The sequence below is a fragment of the Poecilia formosa genome, unplaced genomic scaffold, assembly GCF_000485575.1.
Source record: "Poecilia formosa unplaced genomic scaffold, Poecilia_formosa-5.1.2 Scaffold56, whole genome shotgun sequence".
NCBI lineage: Eukaryota > Metazoa > Chordata > Actinopteri > Cyprinodontiformes > Poeciliidae > Poecilia > Poecilia formosa.
The window spans coordinates 1166835-1189009 of NW_006799995.1; the positions used below are offsets into that span (position 1 = coordinate 1166835).

A 22175-nucleotide genomic window follows, 5' to 3' on the forward strand; every position below is an offset into this window, starting at 1 on the left:
AAAGAAAAAGAAATTAAGTACTGGACCAGAACTGAAGAATCTTCTATTTTCTCCAATGTAAAAGATTTGAGAGTTATATTTTTTTTAAAACTCCTTATCTTTAATCTATAACTGAGTTAAACCGCACTGACATAAACCTGGCCCCCTTTCACGCCTTTTCAAAGCACTTCCTTTGCAGCCGTGCTTTTAGAGTTCACGTCCAATCCAGCGCAGGTCCACCCACATCTGCAATGGAGAGTCAGGTCCTTTTTACCCGCCTAAATGAGATCTATTCTGATGTGACATTTGAGAGAATTACCAGCGCATGGGGGAGCAGGGAATAGGTTAGCTCATTCCTCTTCTATTGGCCAAAGCCCGGCACAGTCTACCTGTCCTTTACTGATGGACGTTACCTATGACCCTGGCTTGCTATTGGACGTGCTGAAATGCCCCCACCCCTCTGCACACACTTCACTTATCCCAGTTCTGTCTTTCTGTCAGCCGGCCTCGTCCGTTCTGCCGTTTCGTTCTCCCTCTATTGTGCCAAACCGTCGGCCTTTCTTGATACATCATCCAAATCGAATTCCCTGTCATTTCGAAGCCAGGTCAGGTAGCCTCTGTGGAACCAGCAGCTCATCGCTGTAATGGTCAGTTGTTTGGCGCGCCTCGGCTGAGGCACCTATTGATGATGGGTTTGATTTCTGCCCTTTCTCTCCCCCGCGAGGCTTCTCTTTGAAGGTGAATTTTGAAATTCTCCATGAGATGCTTAAAAGAGTTACAGTCACCATCCATCCGTCTATCCGGAGCGAGCAGAGTGGACACGAAAACCTTTATGTATGCATGACCAGCTGTTGTTTGTTGCTCTGTCGTTTTTTTTTCTTCTTTTTTTTTAAAAAGAAGCATATGGCAGAATGACTTTCTATAGGACACTGTCAACTCATTCAAAGTTATAGATTTTCTTGAAACAATGGAGGTAGATCGGAGATTTTAGAAAGAGGAGATTGTGTGCATCATTTTTTATCTTCCTAATTCGTCGTCAGACACATCATTGTTCCCTGATGAGCTGTCTGCTGCTAAACACCTGATGGGCCTCAAATGGCTCCACTGGAAAGCTAATTGTTTCATCTCATTTGCTCAGTCATTAATAACATGAAACACAGAAAGATGTTAAGCTAATATGTTTTTCTACAGAATGGTAGCCTAAATAGACAACTGTTCTATATTTTGTTGCACAGACTTTTAGTTACAAATTCACTTGCCAATGGGGCAAATGAAGATCTTTGTTTAATGCTTCATCACAGAATAACTCAGCGGTTCTCTGTGTGTGTGGATCTGGATAAAGCTTGTGACTGATTTTGTGCAGTGTTGCTATTGGCATGCTTTGTGTAGGGGTACCTGGACTTTGTGCAAACAAAACAAGAGTTGTGTCAACGCCCTCGACACAAAGTCAAGCTCCTTCCCAGAGCAAATTGAGCTCCTCTTGTCACCAAAGAACATGATGAAGACACAGTGTCTTGTTTGGGTTACGTTGGAGTGTCGTCTTTGTTTTTTGCACATCATGTGGTTCTGTTGGTGTCGTCAGGTCATGGTCTTCAACAAGCATTCAGCAACTCAGGGTTCAGCGTTTGCTCAAGTGAGGCTAGATCGGGTGGGGAGATGGACAGACAAACGCGAAGACGTCTACGCACGAACCACAAAGAGTAGAATCAGAATTGACGTGAGAAACAATGCATTTCCCTGAATAGTTGGATGAGTGGATGGGTGGAGAGACAGATGTGTTTAGGGTGTTTCCTTAAAACACGTCCTGAGATGTGACTCAAATTTACTTAGTCGTTGTGAGTTAACCTGTCAGCAGCTAAACCCACGACATACTCACCTGGGTTTTGTCAAATAATTTCCATTTCATTTCATTTCATTTCATTTCCATTCATTGCTTTAAATGCATATATAAGGTTCTAAACTTGAGAAAAGCAGTAGAAAATTCTCTTACAATTTTGGTTTCATTATTTCGACATTTTTCAAATAAAAGTATATTTTATTGACTTAAAAAAAAGAAGGGGTTTCATTCTGAGTTGCTGGTAGATTGTTAAACAAAAAGGTTATGTGTCTTGGTAAACAACTGGTTTCCTCTGTGCATGACATTAATTGTATTGGCTTTAACAGAACATAGGATTGAGATCCTGAGTTGGCAAACGCCTAATATTAAAACCCAGAACAAAACACCTTGTTTTGGACGTCACAATCCCAATGAATTAATCAGTGAGCCAAATAAATAAATAAATGGTCTCTCTTCTCAAATTGTGTGTTGAAATGGCTTTTGTCTCGCCTGTCCTCCTGTAGCAATTGAACTCCAAACAAGAAAATTAGATACAGATTGACAGACACGTTGAGTGGAATCTGTTGCTGCTAGAAGAGCGCTCAGATGGACGACATGGAGGAAAAGGTCTGAGGACACGTTCTGCGAACAGAACAGCTATTTGCATTGTGGGATGGTAAAAATAATTTTCGCATGCTGCTGCGTCTGAAAGTTAGGTCATATGCGGTCACAGTAAAAGCCGTGAGGCCTGCGTTTCAATAAAAGCAACCCGTGTTCATGTCGGGTTACACAATTTTCAAGCTCAAGTGCAAGTATAGATCTAAATACAGAAACAAACCTTATTCGCCTGCAGTCTGAGAGGGGTCTGAAGTATGTTGATGCTCAAAATTAACCCCAGCAAGTGTTTGAGGTTGTGCTGTGAAGAGTCTTTGTAGAGGTCATGGTGGTGGATCAGCTTCAGTCACAGTAGCTTTAGTTGGAACTGGATGAAAAAGGTTTTTACTTTGCACAATGTTCGGCTTCTCCCCTCTGCAAATATGGGTTGCAGTTCGCCCTGGTGTTTTTTTTTTGTTTGTTTGTTTGTTTGTTTTGTTGTTTGTGTGTGTGTTTGTTGTGTTTTTTGTTTTTTAAATTTTTTCATTGTTACTTTTAAGGCATCCTCAGTTTTTACACTGGTGAATATCATAGAATTGACTGTTTATCCTCTGTGTTTGATGAATTTCACCTTGAATGAAGGTTGGTTCTTCTAAAGCAGTGAAAACTCATGCAATTCCAGCCTTTACTTTCATTGCAGACATTTTTTTTTAAATATTTCTAAATACTTACTTAATACTTAAGTAGTACATGAGAAGCGGGGTTTCTTTGTTGTCCACCTAATTTAAAGATTAGGTATCAGTGTTTTCTTTTCTTTTTGTAGAAACAAGGATCACTTGAAATACGATGACATGCCTCAGATCAACATCTTTAAACCAGCTATAAGAACACGTTGTTTTGATCTTCAGTCAAGGCTCGGCCCTGTTAGGTTAATGTCAAAGAAAGAAATTTAGAGAAGTCTGCAGAGTCCTCGAAGGTCCTTGTGCACGAAAAATGACAGATTTGCTTAAGTTTCACCTCAACGGAGGGGGGGTTGAAGGTCACGGCGAGGGAAGGCTGAATCAACATTTGGTGTTTCTTTTTGACCCGCTTTCTTTTATCTCCTCTTTTCCATGTCCTGGAAGACAGTATATTTATGAATTATTTATCCATGTTGGAAAATGTTAAACTTGTGATGTCCTTGTCCTGCGTCTTATCTCCAAGGGCATCATAAAAAGCTGCAAAGGGGGGAAAAAAATACATGAAAGTAACAGACGGTATGGTCATAAAATAGCCTCCCACAGCATTTAATTCCTACTACATGCAAATGTAGTCGGAGAAAAGACCTCTCTCTCTCTCTCTCTCTCCCTCTCTCTCTCTCTCTCTCTGTGTGATGTGTTTAACTCTCGTTGCACGTCTTCTCTATCAACTTCATCATTTCAGTAGAGATGTGGAGATAAAAGTGATGTAAACATACCTGTTTAAGCAGATTTGAGACACACTTAAACATGAGGTAAAATCCCATAGATGTAAATGTATGCACATAAATAGCAGACAAACTTGCTTTAATCTTCTACATCATTAGCACTCTTCAGGTACTTTATTCGTTTTGGTAGCTACAGTGTTTTTGATGGAGTGCATGGAGGTAATAAAAATTGTCTCAGACAACCATAAGACGTCCACAACTTGTGTAAAATTGTGTTTAGTTGTGCAGTATTTCATGCTGCTCTCTATATCCGTTGAGGACGATTTTGGTCCAACGAAGAAATTATGACCGCCAAAAAAGCCAAAAGTAGCCACACAACACTTTAAGCGCTTTTTTATTTTTAATAAAATTTCCATGAGTCTCTTTGAAAGTACTGATGTGATGAGGGGGCCAGAGCTCAGCCCACTCCTGTGACACCCCTGCCTTACCAAGTGAGGTTTTCACAGCCCTGCATCAACTGATTTCTATAGCGGCAAGCCATTCTTTGTGGGTCAGTGGAGTGATGTAATTATGGCGTGTAGTTCACCTGACCAGCCAGCTCACGACGCACAAGTGTAAAAACTATTCGGAAATCCAATAAGATTGCTGCCTTATTATTTTGAAAAAAATTTTAAAAATGGGTCCTGGGAGACTTACAGCATGGATTTTATGTGCAGTGAAGATATCAATGCTGTGCAACAACCACCATATGCAGAATATAGATCAAAAACTGAGGCTAATATTCATACACTCACACCAAATAATGACAGATAATATTAATAAATGGAAATAGTTTAGACAAAACATTGGGAATTGGTCCTAAAATATCTGTGTCAACTTTGGCCTGCTTGTTACCATTACAATTAATGCATTCTGCTCTATTTAGTTTACTTTAAAGTTGGACATTTATTCTGATAATCTCACACCCAAATTAACAGCGCTCTTGTTTTAATTTAAGTATTCATTAAGAAAAGCCTCTTGGGCATTTCAGCGGTAGTGAATATCTCCACATCAGAATTCAGTGGGCCGAAAAAAAAAATGTTCTTTTCACAAATGAAATTCGATGGTAGTTATCCTCAATCGGTCAAATCCACATGTATGATCTCTGATTTATATAGCAAAGTGTCATAGTGACAAGATTATGAGCACTTCTGTCTGCTTAAATATGCAGGTGTTGCTGGCCACACACACCTATAACTAATCTTTGAACGATCTGACCTGCTGGATGACCAGTGAATGCAGGATGCTAAACTGTTTAATACATTGAAGCATATCGGCATGTCGTTTTTGTTAACAATAACAACCGACAACAGCAACAAATACATCCTAAATGTCAAAGAAATGCACAAATCTCTTATAATGGGACAAAAAGAAAAACAAAATGTTGCAGACAATATTTCCAAACTAGCTCTGAGCAATAACAGTTATGGGAAGAGAAAATAGCACATCACCCCGTGATAGTAAACATACTCCTCTTTTATTATGATGATTATTTTCTCCCTAATGATAGTGCACATTATGAGACTTTTCATCCTGTCTTCAAGCACCGGTTCTACTGGTGAGCACATTGCAGCTAGGGCTTTTTTTTTTTTTTTTCTTTTGCGGCGTTTCTTGCCATTTGTTTGCTAAAAGTATTTGTTTTCAAGATGAATTGCTGCGCTGGCAGGCGAGATGACAGCCTACATGAAGATGATATTGAATTGATTTCTGAAATGTTGCAGAACGGACTAGTTGATGTGTACCACGAGACATGAATAATAAAAATTCTATTAAAAAGCTCTTGAATGGCTGACACTGGAATATTATTTGTGATGATTAATTTTCTTCAGTCATTATAAAAGGGAGTTGGCATCAGATTGCCTCTGACAAAATTGCTTTTCACTCCCTGGTGAATACCCTCAGTGTGCTTTTTGAGAGCCTGAAACCATATTTCTCTGTGCAACATTATGTCAAGATAGGCCCTGGAAAAGACACTGCTCGTGTATCACCTTATTAGCACCATAAAATGTTCTCCTGCTTCAACAGCTGGATACTCTGAATTTATTCCATAATGAGAAGTGGGAGATTTGTACAGTCCAGGTTTTCTGTTTATATAAACAAAATTGCCACAGTAATTATGGGATTATAAAATAACAACTAAGTGACTCTCTGTGGTGTGTTTTTCCACGTAATGAATTTGATTCACTGTTTATTTTTTTCTTTCTTTCTTTTTTTTTAAGGCGTGCAGGGCTGACAGTTTGTTGCTTCAAAGCTGTCAAGATTTCTGAAGCAAATTATTCCGTATAGCAGCTGTTGTTGTCTAACTAATTAATTTGCTCCGTACGATTGTACCGAACGAATTCTTTACACTTTTCCAAGTGCGACAATTTGCATTTCTAATTATTTTTTATTTGCAGCACGAAACACTCCTAACTAAACTGCTGCAGTTCTGTGTCTGCAAAGGCTGCAAACTGGAGTGTAAACAACACAAGTAAACAGGTGCATTCAGAAGCTAATTAGAGAGTTTTCTTATTTTAGTCTGGAACTCGTTTGGTAAGATGTTTCACAAAAGTTAGTTTTTTTTTTATTAACTTTGTTTATTCCTTGGAGATGAAAGAACACAAACAATCTTCCTTATGTTTTCCACATGTGACACTTTAAATAAAGAAGAAACGCATTTTAAAATATAATCCGGTTTTAATTTGTATCCGACGCAGTTCTCTACGTTCTGTTTTGTCAGCAATTATGAAACTACGGCTGAGCAAATTGGAGACATTGCGACCAATTTCCAATTCAGATTTCAGCCAAATGTAATTTCTCTTTAAGCCCTGTGAACAGCAGCAACACGCACTTCTCATTTCTGGGTGAATTGAAAATTCTACTATGAGTAGAATATTTCAGAAAGCCATGATTTTTCAATGAAATAGCCTGAAATCTCTCGTACCGTTCAGAGACGGAGCGCTACAGCTCTCTGTGTCACTGAAAATCCATTGAGTACAGTAAATTTCTCCACTTAATGTAACCGTGTTCAAATAAATCACATTATATTTAATTTATTCCTTATCAAAATAGGCTGCAGCTCACACTTTTGTTGCAAAGACAAAATGTAGCGGCGCCCCATATCACAGGATAATAAATGGTCTCCGACAAAACATCTTTAAAACAAAAAGGGAAAAAAACAGACTTTCTTTTATGTGCAGATTTTTAAGTTATTTATTCTTTCAGGAGCCTCTAGAAATATTTCTACGATTGGTCATTAATTTTTCTTAGCAGGCCCAGAAGTGATGTCAAACTGCATGTGTAAAACGGAGAGAAGCTGGTCTTACACAGCTCTGCAATAAAACAGGAATAATATTTCAAAACAAAGACCCCATCTCTCACTTAGAAACCATTTCCACACCAGCGTTTTTGTAGCTCTTGCATCAGAAATAGATTGAATTTTTCCGTTTTCAACCATCTGATCGGGTAATCACCCAATTCCGGGTTTTCAGCGCATCCCTGCGTAAAATAGTCTGTTTGAGTGATCAAATTATTTTCCTTCTGCTCCTGTTCATCTATATATTGTGCTCAAAAATGCCTTGGTTGCGAACCTGACAATAAAAGAACCGGTACGGGTTTCTCTGAGTTCACTCCCCGCTGTTTTATCTCGTTTCAGAGCTACTCCAGTCAGGGCAGAGGCAGCGGCGGCGGCGGTGGAGGAGGAGGAGGAGGGGGTGGAGGAGGAGGCACAGGGGACGAAGACTATGAGATTCCCCCCATCACGCCTCCAAACCACGTCGACCCTTCTCTACTTCACCTCACAGAGCACGAGTCGGGCTACCCCTTCCACTCTCTGCCTCACAACGGCTTGCTCAACACCTACTCCTATCCCGAGCTGCCTGCCCTCATGATGTCCAACATGCTGGGTCAGGACACTCACCTCCTCTCTGGGCCTATGCACTCGGTGAGTTGTGTTTTCTCCACCCCCCATGCCTCATTTTAGCTGTGGGCCTTTACGCGAGTCAAGAACTGTGCTTCAGTTTAGAATCAGACTTTACGATCAGGGCATTGGAAGTCAGCCAGCCAGTCGGAAACACTGGCATGTTCCGGAAAGTTTGGTCTGTTTGCAAGTCTTGAAGAGATTTAAACAGAAAATTACAAAATCTCCTGCGTTTTATTCGGCACTTGTAAACGACTGTACCAAAAAAAAAAAAAGTACCTGTCAGAGAGTCAAAGTGTTCAGTTGAAGGCCAAAGAAGAAGATTAGACAAACTCTGTAAACGGCACCCTGCTAATCACAGAGAGAGACCCGCTTCTTCCTTGGAACGCCGACCTTGACGGCGGAGCTTCTCTAATTCATACCCAGAAAAAAAAAAAATCTCCAGAAAAACAGGAGAAGCAGCACTCCGCTCTACATATTTCATCGGGATAGCTGGGTAGCGGGTTTCGAACCAAACATTCTTGATGAGAATGCGGGATATTCCACGTCAGCTACTTTTTCTTTTCAAAGAGATTCAGAGTGTATACTCGCCACCCGCCTCACCGCCAGCGCCGCCGCCGCCGACACCAGCCCTACCAGAGCAGCGACTATCTTTTATGTTAAACATGCCTCTGACCGAACATGTAAACACCTCTGGCGAACACGTTCAAAAGCTTTAATCATGGAATCGAACCGGATGAATTATAGATGGCCCCCGTGGTGAATTATTCAGCGTTATATACTTTCATCTGACATAAATATTACTTATTTCTCTCTCCCCTCCGTAATGAATATTTATGCTTTAATGTGAGCATCCCTGGCATTTATCCTCTGTTAATCAGATCTTATGTGATTTTCAGAATCAAACTGCATAAATTGTAAACTCTTCTTCTGTTCTCTCTCTCTCTCTTACTTCTTACTGTGGGTGGTGGTGAAGGATTAGGCCATTGACTACTGTATAAATTAAATCTGCAGGTCACGCGAGTATGTATATAGTGGGTTTTAAAATCAATGAAAGGTTAAATTGATTAAAAAAGCAATGCATGTGTAGATGCATCCACCATTGCAGCTTTAACCTCATGTCTGGGGTTATTGTTCTTCACCACACTTTTGAGCCTGGATCATTTTGTTAACCAGGATTTTATTTTATTTATTTTTTTTAAATAGCTTTACTTATTCTTCTATTAACTCTGACCAGCTTCCCTATCCCCGATGAAGATAGTCATCACCGCAGAATGATGCTGCCACCACCACAGGTGTCACAGTGAGGATGTGGTGTTCATGGTAGTTCAGTTTTTTTTTTTTTTTTTTTTTTTTTTCCATATTTAATGTTGTGATTGAAGCCAGAAAAGTTTCGGTCGATTTCTAATGGCATTTTTGTGACACACCGGATTTCATTTGGGGGTATCCAAGTAAAATAGGCTCAACACAAATACTTGTCGGTATTTTTGAAAAACAAACAAACAAATAAAAGAAGACCATGCATCCTTCTTCAGCTTCAATTTGGTCTTACGTAATTTCAGATAATGCCTAACAACGTGCCCCGTTTTGGTAAATAACTCTTTGAAGGCAAACACGGAGGGAGCAGCCGCTTCCTAAACAGCTTTTGTTTCACCTTTGCAATTATTTATTTCCAAATAGCCCTTCAGGGTAATGCTCCATTTTCTTATTTCACACCCCCTTTTCTCATAAATGAACCGTCATTGCCATAAATCACTGCACAAACAGAGACTTGCACACACTGAGAAAGGTCCAGAGATTTATGTAACACATTCATGTTTCCCACTTCCACATTTTAGTACTACTCTTGCAGAGGCTGGCTAATAATAGCTGCTATTAATATTTCCTGTTGCCTAGCAACCACGGCAAGTAATAGCTTACTCTGGAAAAATAGATGACCGATAAGGAAGAAGGAGGGGCTGCGGAGGGCGGTGGGGGGTTCGATTCATTTATTATCTCCCGGGACAAGAGGAGCTTATTTCTGAGGCTGAGGAATTGGAAACTGGGCTGTGTATTGAGAAATATTTTAAGGCAATTGGAGATGACGTTATTTTCATTTTGCTTCCATTAGGGATGTTTCATTTGATGTTTCCCCAGCAAAGTCAATTAACCTTAATTTCGTACTGATAAAGGCATAATAAGGAAGATTGAATTTATGTATGCTGCATGCTTAAAGAATAATGAGTGGGGGATGGAAATAGGCTCTCAATGAAACCGGAGGTCAGAAACGAAGCAGAAAAAAAGCCCCTCTCCTCTCTTGGTATTGACTAAAGCGTACAATAACCTCAGAAAATTGGAGGAGATAGCTGGAAAACCTGAGCCCTAATCATTCAGCAGATTTCTTTTTCTGATGCAAAAAAAAAAAAAGAAAAAAAAAGAAGACTGAAAATAAAGCAGCGTTACCTTAAGGATACACGTCTTTTCAATAGCAGCTATCCTTCAGCACACATTTAAAAGCCTCCTACAAGTACAAGCTCAGCTGGAGCAACAGATACGCTTCATCTCATGGGATGTTGTTGCTGGTTTTTGTACAACATTTAGCCTGAGGCTAAAGCTCTGTAAACTTCACCCTGCTTTGGGATTCTCTTTTTCAGCATGCATCGATCCCACAGCAAACAGAGTTAAATCATTACAGGATTGAGAGCAGTGGATTGACTATCATGCTGCACGGACATATATATATATATTTGTGTGTGTATGCATGCGTGTGTGTGTGTGTTTGCCGTTGTAGCTTTTAATGTTTCTGCTGGCTTAGAAGTGACAAAATGACAAGATCTAGAGGAAGGAGATGTATGTTCTTTGGTGTTGTCAGTCAAATGTTCTGTTTTTTTTAATGAAATTTATGACTCCACAAAGAGGGAAAATATTGGCCTATTACAAATGCAACATGGAGAAACAGGTGCATCCCAATAAATTACAAAATTACTAGCAGAAGTTAATTTATTTCTGTGATAAAAATCAAAAAACAAATTATGTACAGATAGATATTTTAAGCATTTTTTTTCTGTTAACTCTGGCATTCGTTCACAGAGCGATATGTCCAAACTAATAAATAGTTGAGTGGAAGGAAAGCAAATAGAGGCCTCTTCTCAGATGAACGTAAATTTAGCAGTTTATGTGGAAATGAAGACTCCTGACAGGAGGAAGAGTGGAGCTGGTACAGAAAGATGCTTCAGGTCCAGTGTGAGGTTTCCACAGTAAGTGAGGATTTAGGAAGTCGATGCATCTGATGGTGCTGGTCTGTGCTTTATCAAGTCTAAAATTAGCACAGCAATTTATCAGGAAATGTTAGAGCACTTTATGCCTCCCTTTGCTGTGGAGCTGCATGGAGATGTTAAACCCCAAAGCCTCCATGCAACTCCGCACTGATGCAGCAATGCATGCAAAATGAGTTAAAGCTGGAAGCATAATCATTACAAAATGCCTGAAGTATGTCACCCCCTACTTATTAAATGCATCTATTTTTTTACCGTTTAAGTTTAATTGCAGAAATAGATTCACACTTCGATTAAGTCCTAATTACTTAAGAAGCACCTGTGTTTGTATGCGCGTTCATTTCTTTCCATGTGATCCTCTTTGCGTCGTTTTCTTTATAATTCTCGCTGCCAGTTTTGAGCTTTTCAACAGCTTCAAATTGCAGGAGTGCAGCAAGGTGGAGCCTCGGTGCTGGCATTTTAGATTATAGAGCTGTCTGTCAGAGACGCTTCTGCATTCTCCCAAATGCTGACCTGTTCTGTCAGCCTCTCTGAACCGAAGCAGAAAGAGCCAAGTCCTGTATGACTGGCTGCTGTGAAATGTAGCAGCCTGTTGTGCGAGTACTCGCTGCCAAGGGAGAATTCCCGTCTCGCCCGCAGCCTTCAGTGTTTCTGTCATCTTCGGTGCCGGGGTAAAAGGTGTCACCCAGGGGTCTCATGTTCAACAAGTCTCCCTGTCGTTCAGGTTCGCGCAGCGGTGCATGCGGAGGAGGAGCTTCCAGGGAAAAAAAAAAACAAAAAACGTAGAAATAAATATCAGAGAGCCCTCGCCAGTTGGCACTAATAAGATTTTGAGGAGCTGTTAGCCCAAATGTGGAACCGTGAGGAGTGCCAGTGTGTTAAATATTGAACCAGTGGACCAGCCCCTTCCTCGTTACGATCGTAATGAGGCTGGTTGGAGCTGGAAGGGGGAGAAAAACCCCTGCTGCCTAAAAAGCGGCTGTCAGTTTTTATAAGTATATGGTGTAAATTAACTCGGATGACTCCTGGTGGGGATTTTGTTTTGAAATATTTGGTTCTAAATGGATATTCTTGGCAGGGTGATGTCTGTCTGGCATCACCTTCCTAAGAGATTCTTAACATCCTGCTGTGTTTAAAAAATGCAATAACAATTTCAGCCAATTCTGGGACATGTAATGCAAGCAATAAACGTAACTGGTTTGGATATTGGTTTGGTGCTTCAGTTTGTGATTTTTTATAAATAAGGTTAAGTCGGTCTCATAAAGTTCTTGTCGGTGTCTATATTTTAGGCTGTTTTTTGTAAAAGTAAGAAAAGGAAGTTGTTCTTGCGAGTCGCCGTGTAGTTGTAGAAACAATTGTGTGAAGAGAATCGACTAAGATTTCTTGTTGCTGAAATATCTGACGAAAAGTCTCCGATTTCAGCTTCAACCCCGTTGGTAACTGCTTGATCTTACGTTGTATTTGCACCATTTGTGCTGCATGTTGTGCTTATTATGCCTGATGATCTCTGATTGCTTATCCAACTGATCAAATTTCTACTTCATATTCCAGATGGTGACAAAACCGATGGTCTTCACTTATAAATTAAACCAGTGAAAAATGCCCAAAAATGCCAAAAAAAAGGTTATTAAGTAAGGAATTTTTTAAATAGAAACATATTTGCAGTGTAACATATGAAATGATAATTGTTCCAGTTTTCCTATGGTTTCTGGATTACTAAATGTTGTTGTTATTCTTCTTCTTTCTGAGGCATAATTGAAAGAGCAATCTTTTTCCACTGCAGGCTTTAGACAGATCCCATATGACCTGTTTGCTCTGCTGCCTCTCGCTCACATCTCCGCGACGTTCCTAGATAAATCATGTTTTGTAAGAGCAGAAATATTTTCTGTCATGACTTTTCCTTTCACAAAAAAGACAGATGCCCTTCAGTGTCACATTCCGCAGCGGAGGTGAACAATGTGTCTTGTAGCTGTCAAAATAAATGACAGCGAGATAATTGGTGGGGCTCTCCTGTTTCATTTATACTCCAAACAAATGGGCTCCCAAAGAGAATTGCTCTTTCAAAATAGCAAGGCTTTGTTTTGTTGTTCCTTATTATTCGCGCTGCAGAATGAAGTAATGAAGACGAGCATTAACGGACTGAGCATTAAAAAACAAGCGCACATTTACTGCGAATCATGAATATTCATGACTCTATATCAAATAACCTTAGGCAACTGTTACAACTAATGAATATTTAAGCCGGCGTGGTTGCAAAGATTCAAATGCTGCATTATGTCTGACTTTCTGGGATCATCGTGTATAAGTGTAAACAATTAGGACTTGACATAAACAGATTTTAATACATATCTGGAGAACAACTTCCGCGGTTGTCACATTAGCTACGGGCTATTGGCGCATCAATATGAAAAACAGAAGGACCAACAGTGTGAAAAAAAAAAAAAAACTGTTAATAACCCATAGAAGTGCTTAAATGATTAGTGGAACAATGGTGTAGTCAAAACATTGTTTGTCAGCAGTCATATTTCACTGAAATTCAATTTATTCTTCATTGTAAACCATTGTATGTTTCTCAGAATTGTAAATTAGCTACTTCTCAGGTTTGAACTGTGTTTTCGGAGGAAAATCCATAGTGAATTGGAGAGATATTGGAAGAATTGTTAACTAAAATATATTGTTAACATTTTCATACAATTCCTTTATAAAACCCAGAGCTTCTGCACACGTTAAGGCCCCTCACTGGCCACCATGAGAGGGCTTCGGCTGCTTCCTTCAGAGGGCTCGACGTCGGTGTCTCGTCCTCTTCGTCTCCACCGCAACGCTAATTAGGCCCACCACAAAGCCAGCCTGTGGGGATAATGTCCCATTATTAGAGTCATTTGTTTCAATTAGCCGCTCTGTGATTCTACAATAGCAGTACGCAGCCCAGTGCAAAGAAGCCATTACTCTCATCCAAGGAACCCAACGAGGCCTGGGCCAAGAAAGTCACAGATACCTGCTTCTGCCAGCATTCTTTATCTTTTTTTTATTTTATTTTTTGGCTGGCATGTTCCCCCCCGTCGGACTCATTGATAAATAGGTTGAAAAATGAAAGTGGAAAAAACTTTATAAATTTATTTCCGAATGCTTCTAAACACTAGCTGCGTGGCAGTTTAAAAAGAAAAAAAAAAGAAGAGAGAGAGAGATTTTGTTCTGGCTTTGACTGAGAACTGATTTTTACAGGGGTTGTTGACTCTTGAGCTTTGACCGCCGAGAACTATATGTTCTTGTTTCCTTTTACATGCTTAGAGCTTTGCGGTTAACTGAATTACCATCCTTCTACTATATACTTATGGAGCTTTATACATTTTTAGCCTGCAATCAGGTTAGTTTCTAAGCATGAATCTCTATTTTCTCCTCAGCTCATACTTTTCCCTCATTACTTTAAAATTCTTGTGGCAAATTTGAAGATTTTTTATTGCTTTCTAATCACATCTGTGGACAAAGAAGGCAGATTGCTTTGACAGCAGTTCCTCCAATATACCATCTGGGAATATGTGAAACAACAGTCAGCCACGGCAACCGACGGTCTTGATGAAACTTGTTTGTGCCGTTTGGTTCTTGAGTTGTTGTTGTTCACAGCTGGAAGCTGGAAGAGTCGTCTTGTTACGGGTTCGGTAAACTGATCATCTTTCCGTATGAAAGATGTTATTCATGAGGCTTCTGAAATGAGATGTTAAACTTTGAGCAATATGATTTATATTTGTTTCTGTCTGTTTCAGCTGTAAAGTTGTTGAGGGTTTAGGTCCTTCACCTTAAGTCGAAGTTGAGCCTCACATCTCTGTTTACACAAATGAACATTCTCTCTTCGGATGCATGCTATCTAGTTTGAATACAATGTAAAAATAACTAGGCGATGAATTCAAAGAAACATTCTTAAGTCTAATTCTAAAAATGAACATTTCACTTGTTTATGTTTTTCAGAATATTCAATTTGACATAAAGTGCACCAAATTATTTTGAATATCAATTAATCTAAAGATGCATTATTATCTTAGAGCATGCTGAGAATTAATATATTTACTTCCCACTCGACCACTAAGTTTAGAAATATTATCAAATATGCAGACGGTCCTCAAGGACTCACTGTGGACGTCCAGTGCTACCCAGACTTTTGGGACTGTGTTTACTGGGTCTGCCAACAGAGACAATACTACTCCCGACCAGAGGGTGGCGCCACACACACAAGGCAGATGAAGACCACTGTGTTCGCTCATGAGCAGAGGAAGAAATGCAACAGCAAAGCATCTTTTTTAAGAATTTCTGTAAGAAAATGATGCTGTTATTTTAGATAACGTATCTCACAGGGACACCGAACATATAAAAGTAGCATTTATGTTCATTAAAATAATTTTGTTATTTATTTTCAGTGTTTTCCTTCTTCTCCTACCCTTAACGGGCAACATATAAATTAGTATTGTCCCTTAACATGGTGTACAGAAAACTGTAAGTATGAGTGCAACACGTTTGTTTTGTTAAGCACAAAATAGTATAACTGGAAAAGAGTTAGAGAGTCCAGAAGACCCAAATAGCCCAAAATTATGGCTGGAGGAGATGTCAAACCATAAACATGTCAGATCTTAATGTTTTTTTGTTTTTTTCTTGTTTTGCTTGTTTTAATAAAGTTTATTTGAGATATATCTATGTGGTTATTATTGTAGCGGCACTCCAAACATGAACAGCTGACCCGTGCTTCACCAACGTCCTTGGTCAATGAATTGAACATACATTCAACAGGAGAAAATGTCCTTCTATGTCTAAACTGCTGTAGTTTATTTACTGCAAATGTTTGCTCGATAGCAGTGTTAAATAAAAACAGGTTAGTTTGGAAGTTGCTGCCAACTCCTTGTACTGGCACATACTGTGAAGACACATTGCAAGGAAATCCATACCTACCATATGTAATGTTACCATTACCATGACAACAGGTAGTTTGTGTAAAACACCTTAGCTCAGCGGAGACAACATTAATCATTTACTCAATTGGTCTCAGCACTTACTGCCAAACATTTCTATTATCCACCTTTTTCAACTTATTTTCATCCCATGAAAGGGAGATAACTCTTGAGTCGACATTAAATCTTAAGCTTTTTGCTATTTAACAGTGACTCTAGATTATGTTTTACTCACCATAGCTGAAGTACCCAACACATTTCAGATTATTTGTAAAAATTGTGAAAAATCTGTGTTAATATTGTCTATTAAAGGAGAGTTACACACCAATAAGCATCGATAACAGGTATAAATTTTGAACCGTTGCTCCTAACAGGTGACGTATAACAACACGGATACTATGCATGCATCCCTTTATACTCCAATGATGCAGCAGCACAAAATTACATAGTGTGAAAAGTGTGGTGCTAAATGTGTTTGTGATATAAAAGAAAATCCTGACAAAATAAACTGATGTTGTGTTTATAATGCGACAATAATTATACATGTAAAACCTAAGTACATTTTATACCCTCAAATGCAGTTGTATATTCTAACATAAGGCTTTTTTTTTTTTCTAAATCATTTCTGTGTTTTAATTCCACACAAAATCTGCTCACCAAACTCTGATATTTGCAGACATTCACCAGCGCCTTCACAGTCCTGCGTTTCATCTCCAAACGCGCCACAATACAATGTTTTTAGTGTACCTTTCAGTCCTTTCCAGCACATAATGGAAACTTCGATTGATACCAAGAGGTTGCTGCCCTGTGATGCCTCTGTTGCCAGGCTCTCTCATTGGCTTTCTCCCCCCGCTGTGCACATGTTTACAAAGAGACATCACCAGCTAACATTAAAGGGTTCAAGTTGTCCCCTCAGGCTGTTGCTATGGAAATAACCCTGCAATGGTCGCTCATTCATGTTTGATTAATTGTTTTTTCCTTTCTGTGCTGTTTGCCCCGGCAAAGACCTCATCGTGGGGGCACACCATCTTAAAAAACAAACACCGGAGAAATGTGCTTTAATTATACCGCAGGACATTTTCTCCCCTTGCTTTAACATTTCATTGGAGGCTGCTTGGTGATTGAAGTCTTGGGAAATTTTTTATTAGCGTTCAAACGCAATTGGCAGCACCTTATTAATAAATGCAAACAATTATAAAGGCATATTGTTTATTCCTTTTCGTCGACTTACCTGAAAAGAAGATAAGCATTTTGCCCCTGCCCCGCTCCCCTGCCCGCCCTCCCCTCCCTCCTCAAATTGCACCACGTACTGCTGAGCTGCCGTAACCCACTGGGGCCAATTAGGATGCCAGCAGAGCCAGGAAGTGCATAGCAGATGCTTTTTGCCGCTGCGTATTTATTAAAATCCAATCTGCGGGGGCCCCCCCTCCAACAGCTCGTTAAACTACCGTTAATCTAATTAGCTCTCACTTGCCACTGTTTTCACCACATTACCAAATACAAGGGCCTCGACTTTGCAATTTAGACTGATTAAGTGGGTCCAATGTTGTTAGGCAAAGCATGCGGGGAGGAGCTCCTCTGAGCTGTCAGTCATCTCCTAATGTCAAATGAATCAAGCAGCTGAGTTCGGCAGTGGCTTCGGGGTTACGTTTCAATCAGAATGCCAGTCCCAGATTTTAACTCTTGCCAGCCTTGCTGTCTGAAAGCTTGAGCAACGTACCCCACGTCGGAGAGGTCTTGTGTATTTTTTTTGATCAAACAAAATCAGGACCGCCTAGAAATTTTTATAGCGGCCTCTTTTAATGATTTATGTGAGTCCCACTCGCAGCCCCGTTATGTCTTTTAGATTAGGATCAAGAATCTGGACTTCCGGTTCATTACTGTTTGAGCTGGACTGTGTTTTCATTTAACGAGTGCTGCTCTCTGGATGAGAGCCTGGTTCTGCTCCGAGATCTGTTGTAGTTCTGCTTATTGCATACAGATGGGCGGTTTAACTTGTAGCTGTAATTGCTTCCAGATGAGGTGGGCGCTGCGTGTATTTTAAGGCACATTTTAACTCATCTAGACTGATGTCAAGAAGGTGATGGAAATATGCAAGGACAAGGCGATCGCAGGGAGGCGGGGGAGGAAAATGTTTCGCAGGAAGCTTATTTCAACTCCTTTTTTTTTTTTTGCTGACAAACTGTTTTAAAAGAACTACTTTTATAGCAAACTTCAAAAATTTGGTTCCCATATGGGGGGATAAACAAGCACGTTTAGTTTACAGAGCCGATCAGAGTTACAAACAGCTTTGCAGTTTTGTTTATGGTCTCAGCACTTACTGCCAAACTTTCATATGAAAGCTGGTTTCTACGACTTCGCACACAGGTGCACTTTGAATCGCAAGTTTTACATTAAGCAGTGTCTTAATTTGAATGATAAAAAAATAAATAAATAAATTAGGCCGTTTGCACTCTGCTAATGCAGATAAAAACTGAATCTTAATCTAACATTAATCTCTGTTAATTTTAGCTCTTCAGTGGTCTCAACAGTGTCTGATGTTATTTTCTTTTGCTGTGATGTCACAATCATTTTTCACAGTTTTATTTTTGTACTTACCAACTACTTGGCCATCTGGGAAAGAAAGTGCTATACTCTGTATCCAGCTTAAGTGACTACAAGTGATCAAATAACTATTAGGGAATTCAAAGCAGAAACTGAAAACTGACATTAGTGATTTTTTTTTTGTTTTTTGAGCCTTTAGTAGTAATATTTTTTATCTGGTCATGGCAACCTTTAAGGAGCTCTAAATTCTGCACCAGTAATGAATGTTTCGCATATGGGATGAATTAAGGTGTTTGTGCCAGAAAGTGTTTCATTCTGCCCAGAAAGAAATACAAACTTGGCTGGAAGTTGCATATAAAATAGTGTTGAATGCATAAAAAGTTCACTTTTATGCACTTACAGACAATGCAGATGTGCAGCTGAGTGTGTGGGGTACTGATTGATGATGGCAAACTTAAAATGCATTGTTTGTGTTGTCATGTTTAAGACTTAAAAACGGATGTGTCTTTATTTTGCATTTTGCATTCTTACAGTTTGTCACGTGTTGTTCTACTCTGAATAAAAGTGAAGGGGGAAAAAATCCCTTCAGTTTCTTAAATGATTCACTGTAGACAAAATGATGAAGGTTTAGGAAGATAAGACTAAACTGAGTTTGACACACAAGTGATCTTGCATTGACTAAATAAGCAAACATTTTGAAATTCATCGTGTCCTGATTTCTGTGATCTTTGATTGGATTTGCTGAACTGCTGCTTTAAAGAAAGACGTGCATATATTAAATATTATTCCTCAGACCACTGAACAACCAGAAATCTCCCCCAGCACAAAACGAAAGGATGCCCACCGCGTGTTTTTATAGCGATGCTTTCTCAACAACATTGTAGAATGTTAACAACCCCTGCTCCTATGTTTTTTTATTGGTGATCCTAATTTTTATAACCATTTAGTCTGATGTCCATGAAACTACGCTTCGGTTTTGATTCAGTCCCGTGTTGAGGATCTGCGGCTCATTTTGGTGTAACGGCCATCTCTTTGTATCTGCTCATCATCCCGGAGTCGCTCCTGTTTGCCTTTATGGGCCTTTAAAAACCACTGCTCCATGAAGCACTTTCCATATTGCCTGTGACTGTTTGTGATGATCTTTATTAAAATGCATATTAAGAACGTTGTTGTTACCAGGCACTTTTCCACTCTCTCAGACTGTTCCGTCCTTTTATTGTGTCGTTTTCCTTTCTCTTAACCTTGGCTGGTCTGTGCATCATTCTTGTTCTCGTTGTCTGTCTTTTTCTCCCTACATTTGTATGTTGTTTTTTTTTTTTGCATTAACTGTGTCTCGTTTTCATTTCATCTCACCATTTTTTTTGTTACCTCTCCCTCACTTGCTTTCACTTCCTCACTTTCCCAGCCTCGAACTATTTCTCTCGTTCCCTCTGCTGTTTTGATAGTGATGCAGTTATCAGGCTGTCAATTCTAATCTTGTCTTGCCAGTGCAGCTCGGTCCATTCAGAATTACAGCTACCCCCTCCTCCGCTCTATCTCTACCCGTCTCCCTCTCTCTCTCTGTCTCTCTCTCTCCCTCTCTCTTCACTTACCATCCCTTCCATCTCTTTCTCTCTCAGACAACAGAAACGCTGATGGGATGAGCGAGCAAAGGCTGACACTGTAGTTCAATCTTTTGCTGCTAAATTAGAAAGCTGTGGACAAAATAAATTTAGACTGTGCAGGACATTCTGGTCTTACCTGGTAACCGTCATGTGCTGTTGCTGACCTTTTAGTGCAGTGTTCAAAGGTAGAGTGTTTTTTTATAATATTGTGTTTAGGTAGTGTGTTTTCTTTAGAAGGGTTTTGAAAAGTTAACATAGTTTATACATGCAACCAAGGTGAAAAAAAAAAAATAATAATTCAGATTCTTTTGCTGGACCATCAATATAACCAAATAATGTTATGAGTCTATTAAATTACCATTATCACCTGTTAGCACTTGCATAGATATGGCTGCCCTTCTCACCTTCTAGGAGGCCATTATCATTCACAGTATAGAAATACAACATAGAAGCGTCTGTCCGTCTTTAGCACTTCGGACTTCAGTCGATCATCTGGTTGCTTTCCATTGTCCTCTAGGTTTTGTGAAAGTTTAGTACAATATTACCTTCAAGATTAAAGCGGAGGCTTTTACACCTTTGCGCCATTGCAACCACTTTGCCTTTGTGGTTGGAGTCCACTTGTTATCGCAGAGGGACGTGTCCTTTGAATCAATACAAAGTTGTTCATAGTGATCAATATTTCTCTTGGATGCAACATTTTTATCCTGATGGGAATGGTGCCCTCCAGCACGACGATCCCCACATCCATAAATCACATGTAGGCCCCGAATGACATACTCATGAATCAATCATGTTCCTTACTGTTATGCACGATTACAGACTTGTAGCCTGAAATTAACCAAAACATGTTGGTTTTTGTAACTTATAGCGACAGAAAATGGACCAGGAACTCGTATCAACATTTACTCTTATATATTAACTTACATATTTATATATTATACTATATACTAAAAATAGGAGAGGTTTCTTGTTGAATTTTCTTAACACGTTGCAATGATGTGATACAATGTTGGTCAATCCTTACTAGTACATTGTGAGCAAATGAAAATATGCTAAGCACTAAAAAATATGTTGCAAGAACAGATTTTTCATGATTTAAACGGGTCTTTGCTTCTGTGTGGCACAAAGGCTACAGTAAATGTAAAACAAACTCTCTAAACATGATCTAACATGTTTTATTTAAATCTGAAAAATAACATGTTGCAGCTACAATAATATGCCATGTAGATTACGACTGCCGTAACAATGTTATTTACAGCATTTTGTTTTGTTTTGTTTTGTTTGTTACACATAGATATGACAACAAAAAAAAAAGCAGAGAATGAATTTCTGGTAAAACTGCAACAGATTTCTTTCAGTCACTGACCAGCAGCTTGAGGCAACATTTGGTGGTGAAGTAGTTAAATTTGATTATCTTTCATCTAAATAACACTTTACTCAGCATTTTTATATCTGATAATATCAGTTTTGCTTCTGCTGTAGTCACACTTTCTCATCTAATTCTCTGTATTATAAATGTTTATTACTGGCGCCACAGACTTCCTTTTTTTGGCATGTGAAAGAGCCTAATGTTGTTTCATTTATGACAACTGATTTGTTGGAGGAAAACATGAGACTTCTTTTGCTGGCCAAAACTAGAAGATTAAAATTAGGAAAGTATTTCTTTTTAATTTACCCTCTTAAATTAAAAAGACATTTATTTGTTGTTCAATAAGTACAAAAAAGAAAAAAAAAAACGTTTCAGTGAAAGTTATGGACATGTTTGTTCAAGAAAGAAATATTGCATGCCAAGATTGAGTCATCGCAACACAAAAACACAGAAGAATAAATTGACGTTTCTAAAGCTTCAAGATTTAGTATCAAGATTTCAGCACATCAGAATCAAAGAGCTTTGCCTTGACTCGGTTTTGGATCGATAAAGGTTCATTGCAGTAGAGGATTAGATGCATATCTCCCTACTGACAATATGAGAAACTACATCAGAATTCGCAGCAGCAACACGGTGGGCAAAATGAATGAAATACATGAGGAGTTCAGACCGTAGAACATTTTAAAAACAAACTAAATAACAGGCGAACACACATAATGTTCCTGCTGTTTTCAGGCTA

At 39.2% G+C, this 22175-nt stretch overlaps 1 protein-coding gene across 3 annotated transcripts in view; it reads left to right on the forward strand.

The window, feature by feature from the left end:
- The window catches only part of LOC103138940 (TOX high mobility group box family member 2-like), a 101402-nt gene that overhangs the window by 64559 nt on the left and 14668 nt on the right, over positions 1 to 22175 (forward strand). For all 3 annotated transcript variants that reach the window (XM_016672159.1, XM_007553352.2, XM_007553350.2), the window contains one exon: positions 7468 to 7755. In XM_016672159.1, coding sequence (XP_016527645.1) covers positions 7468 to 7755 — 288 coding nt within the window. The remainder of the gene's footprint in view (positions 1 to 7467; positions 7756 to 22175) is intronic.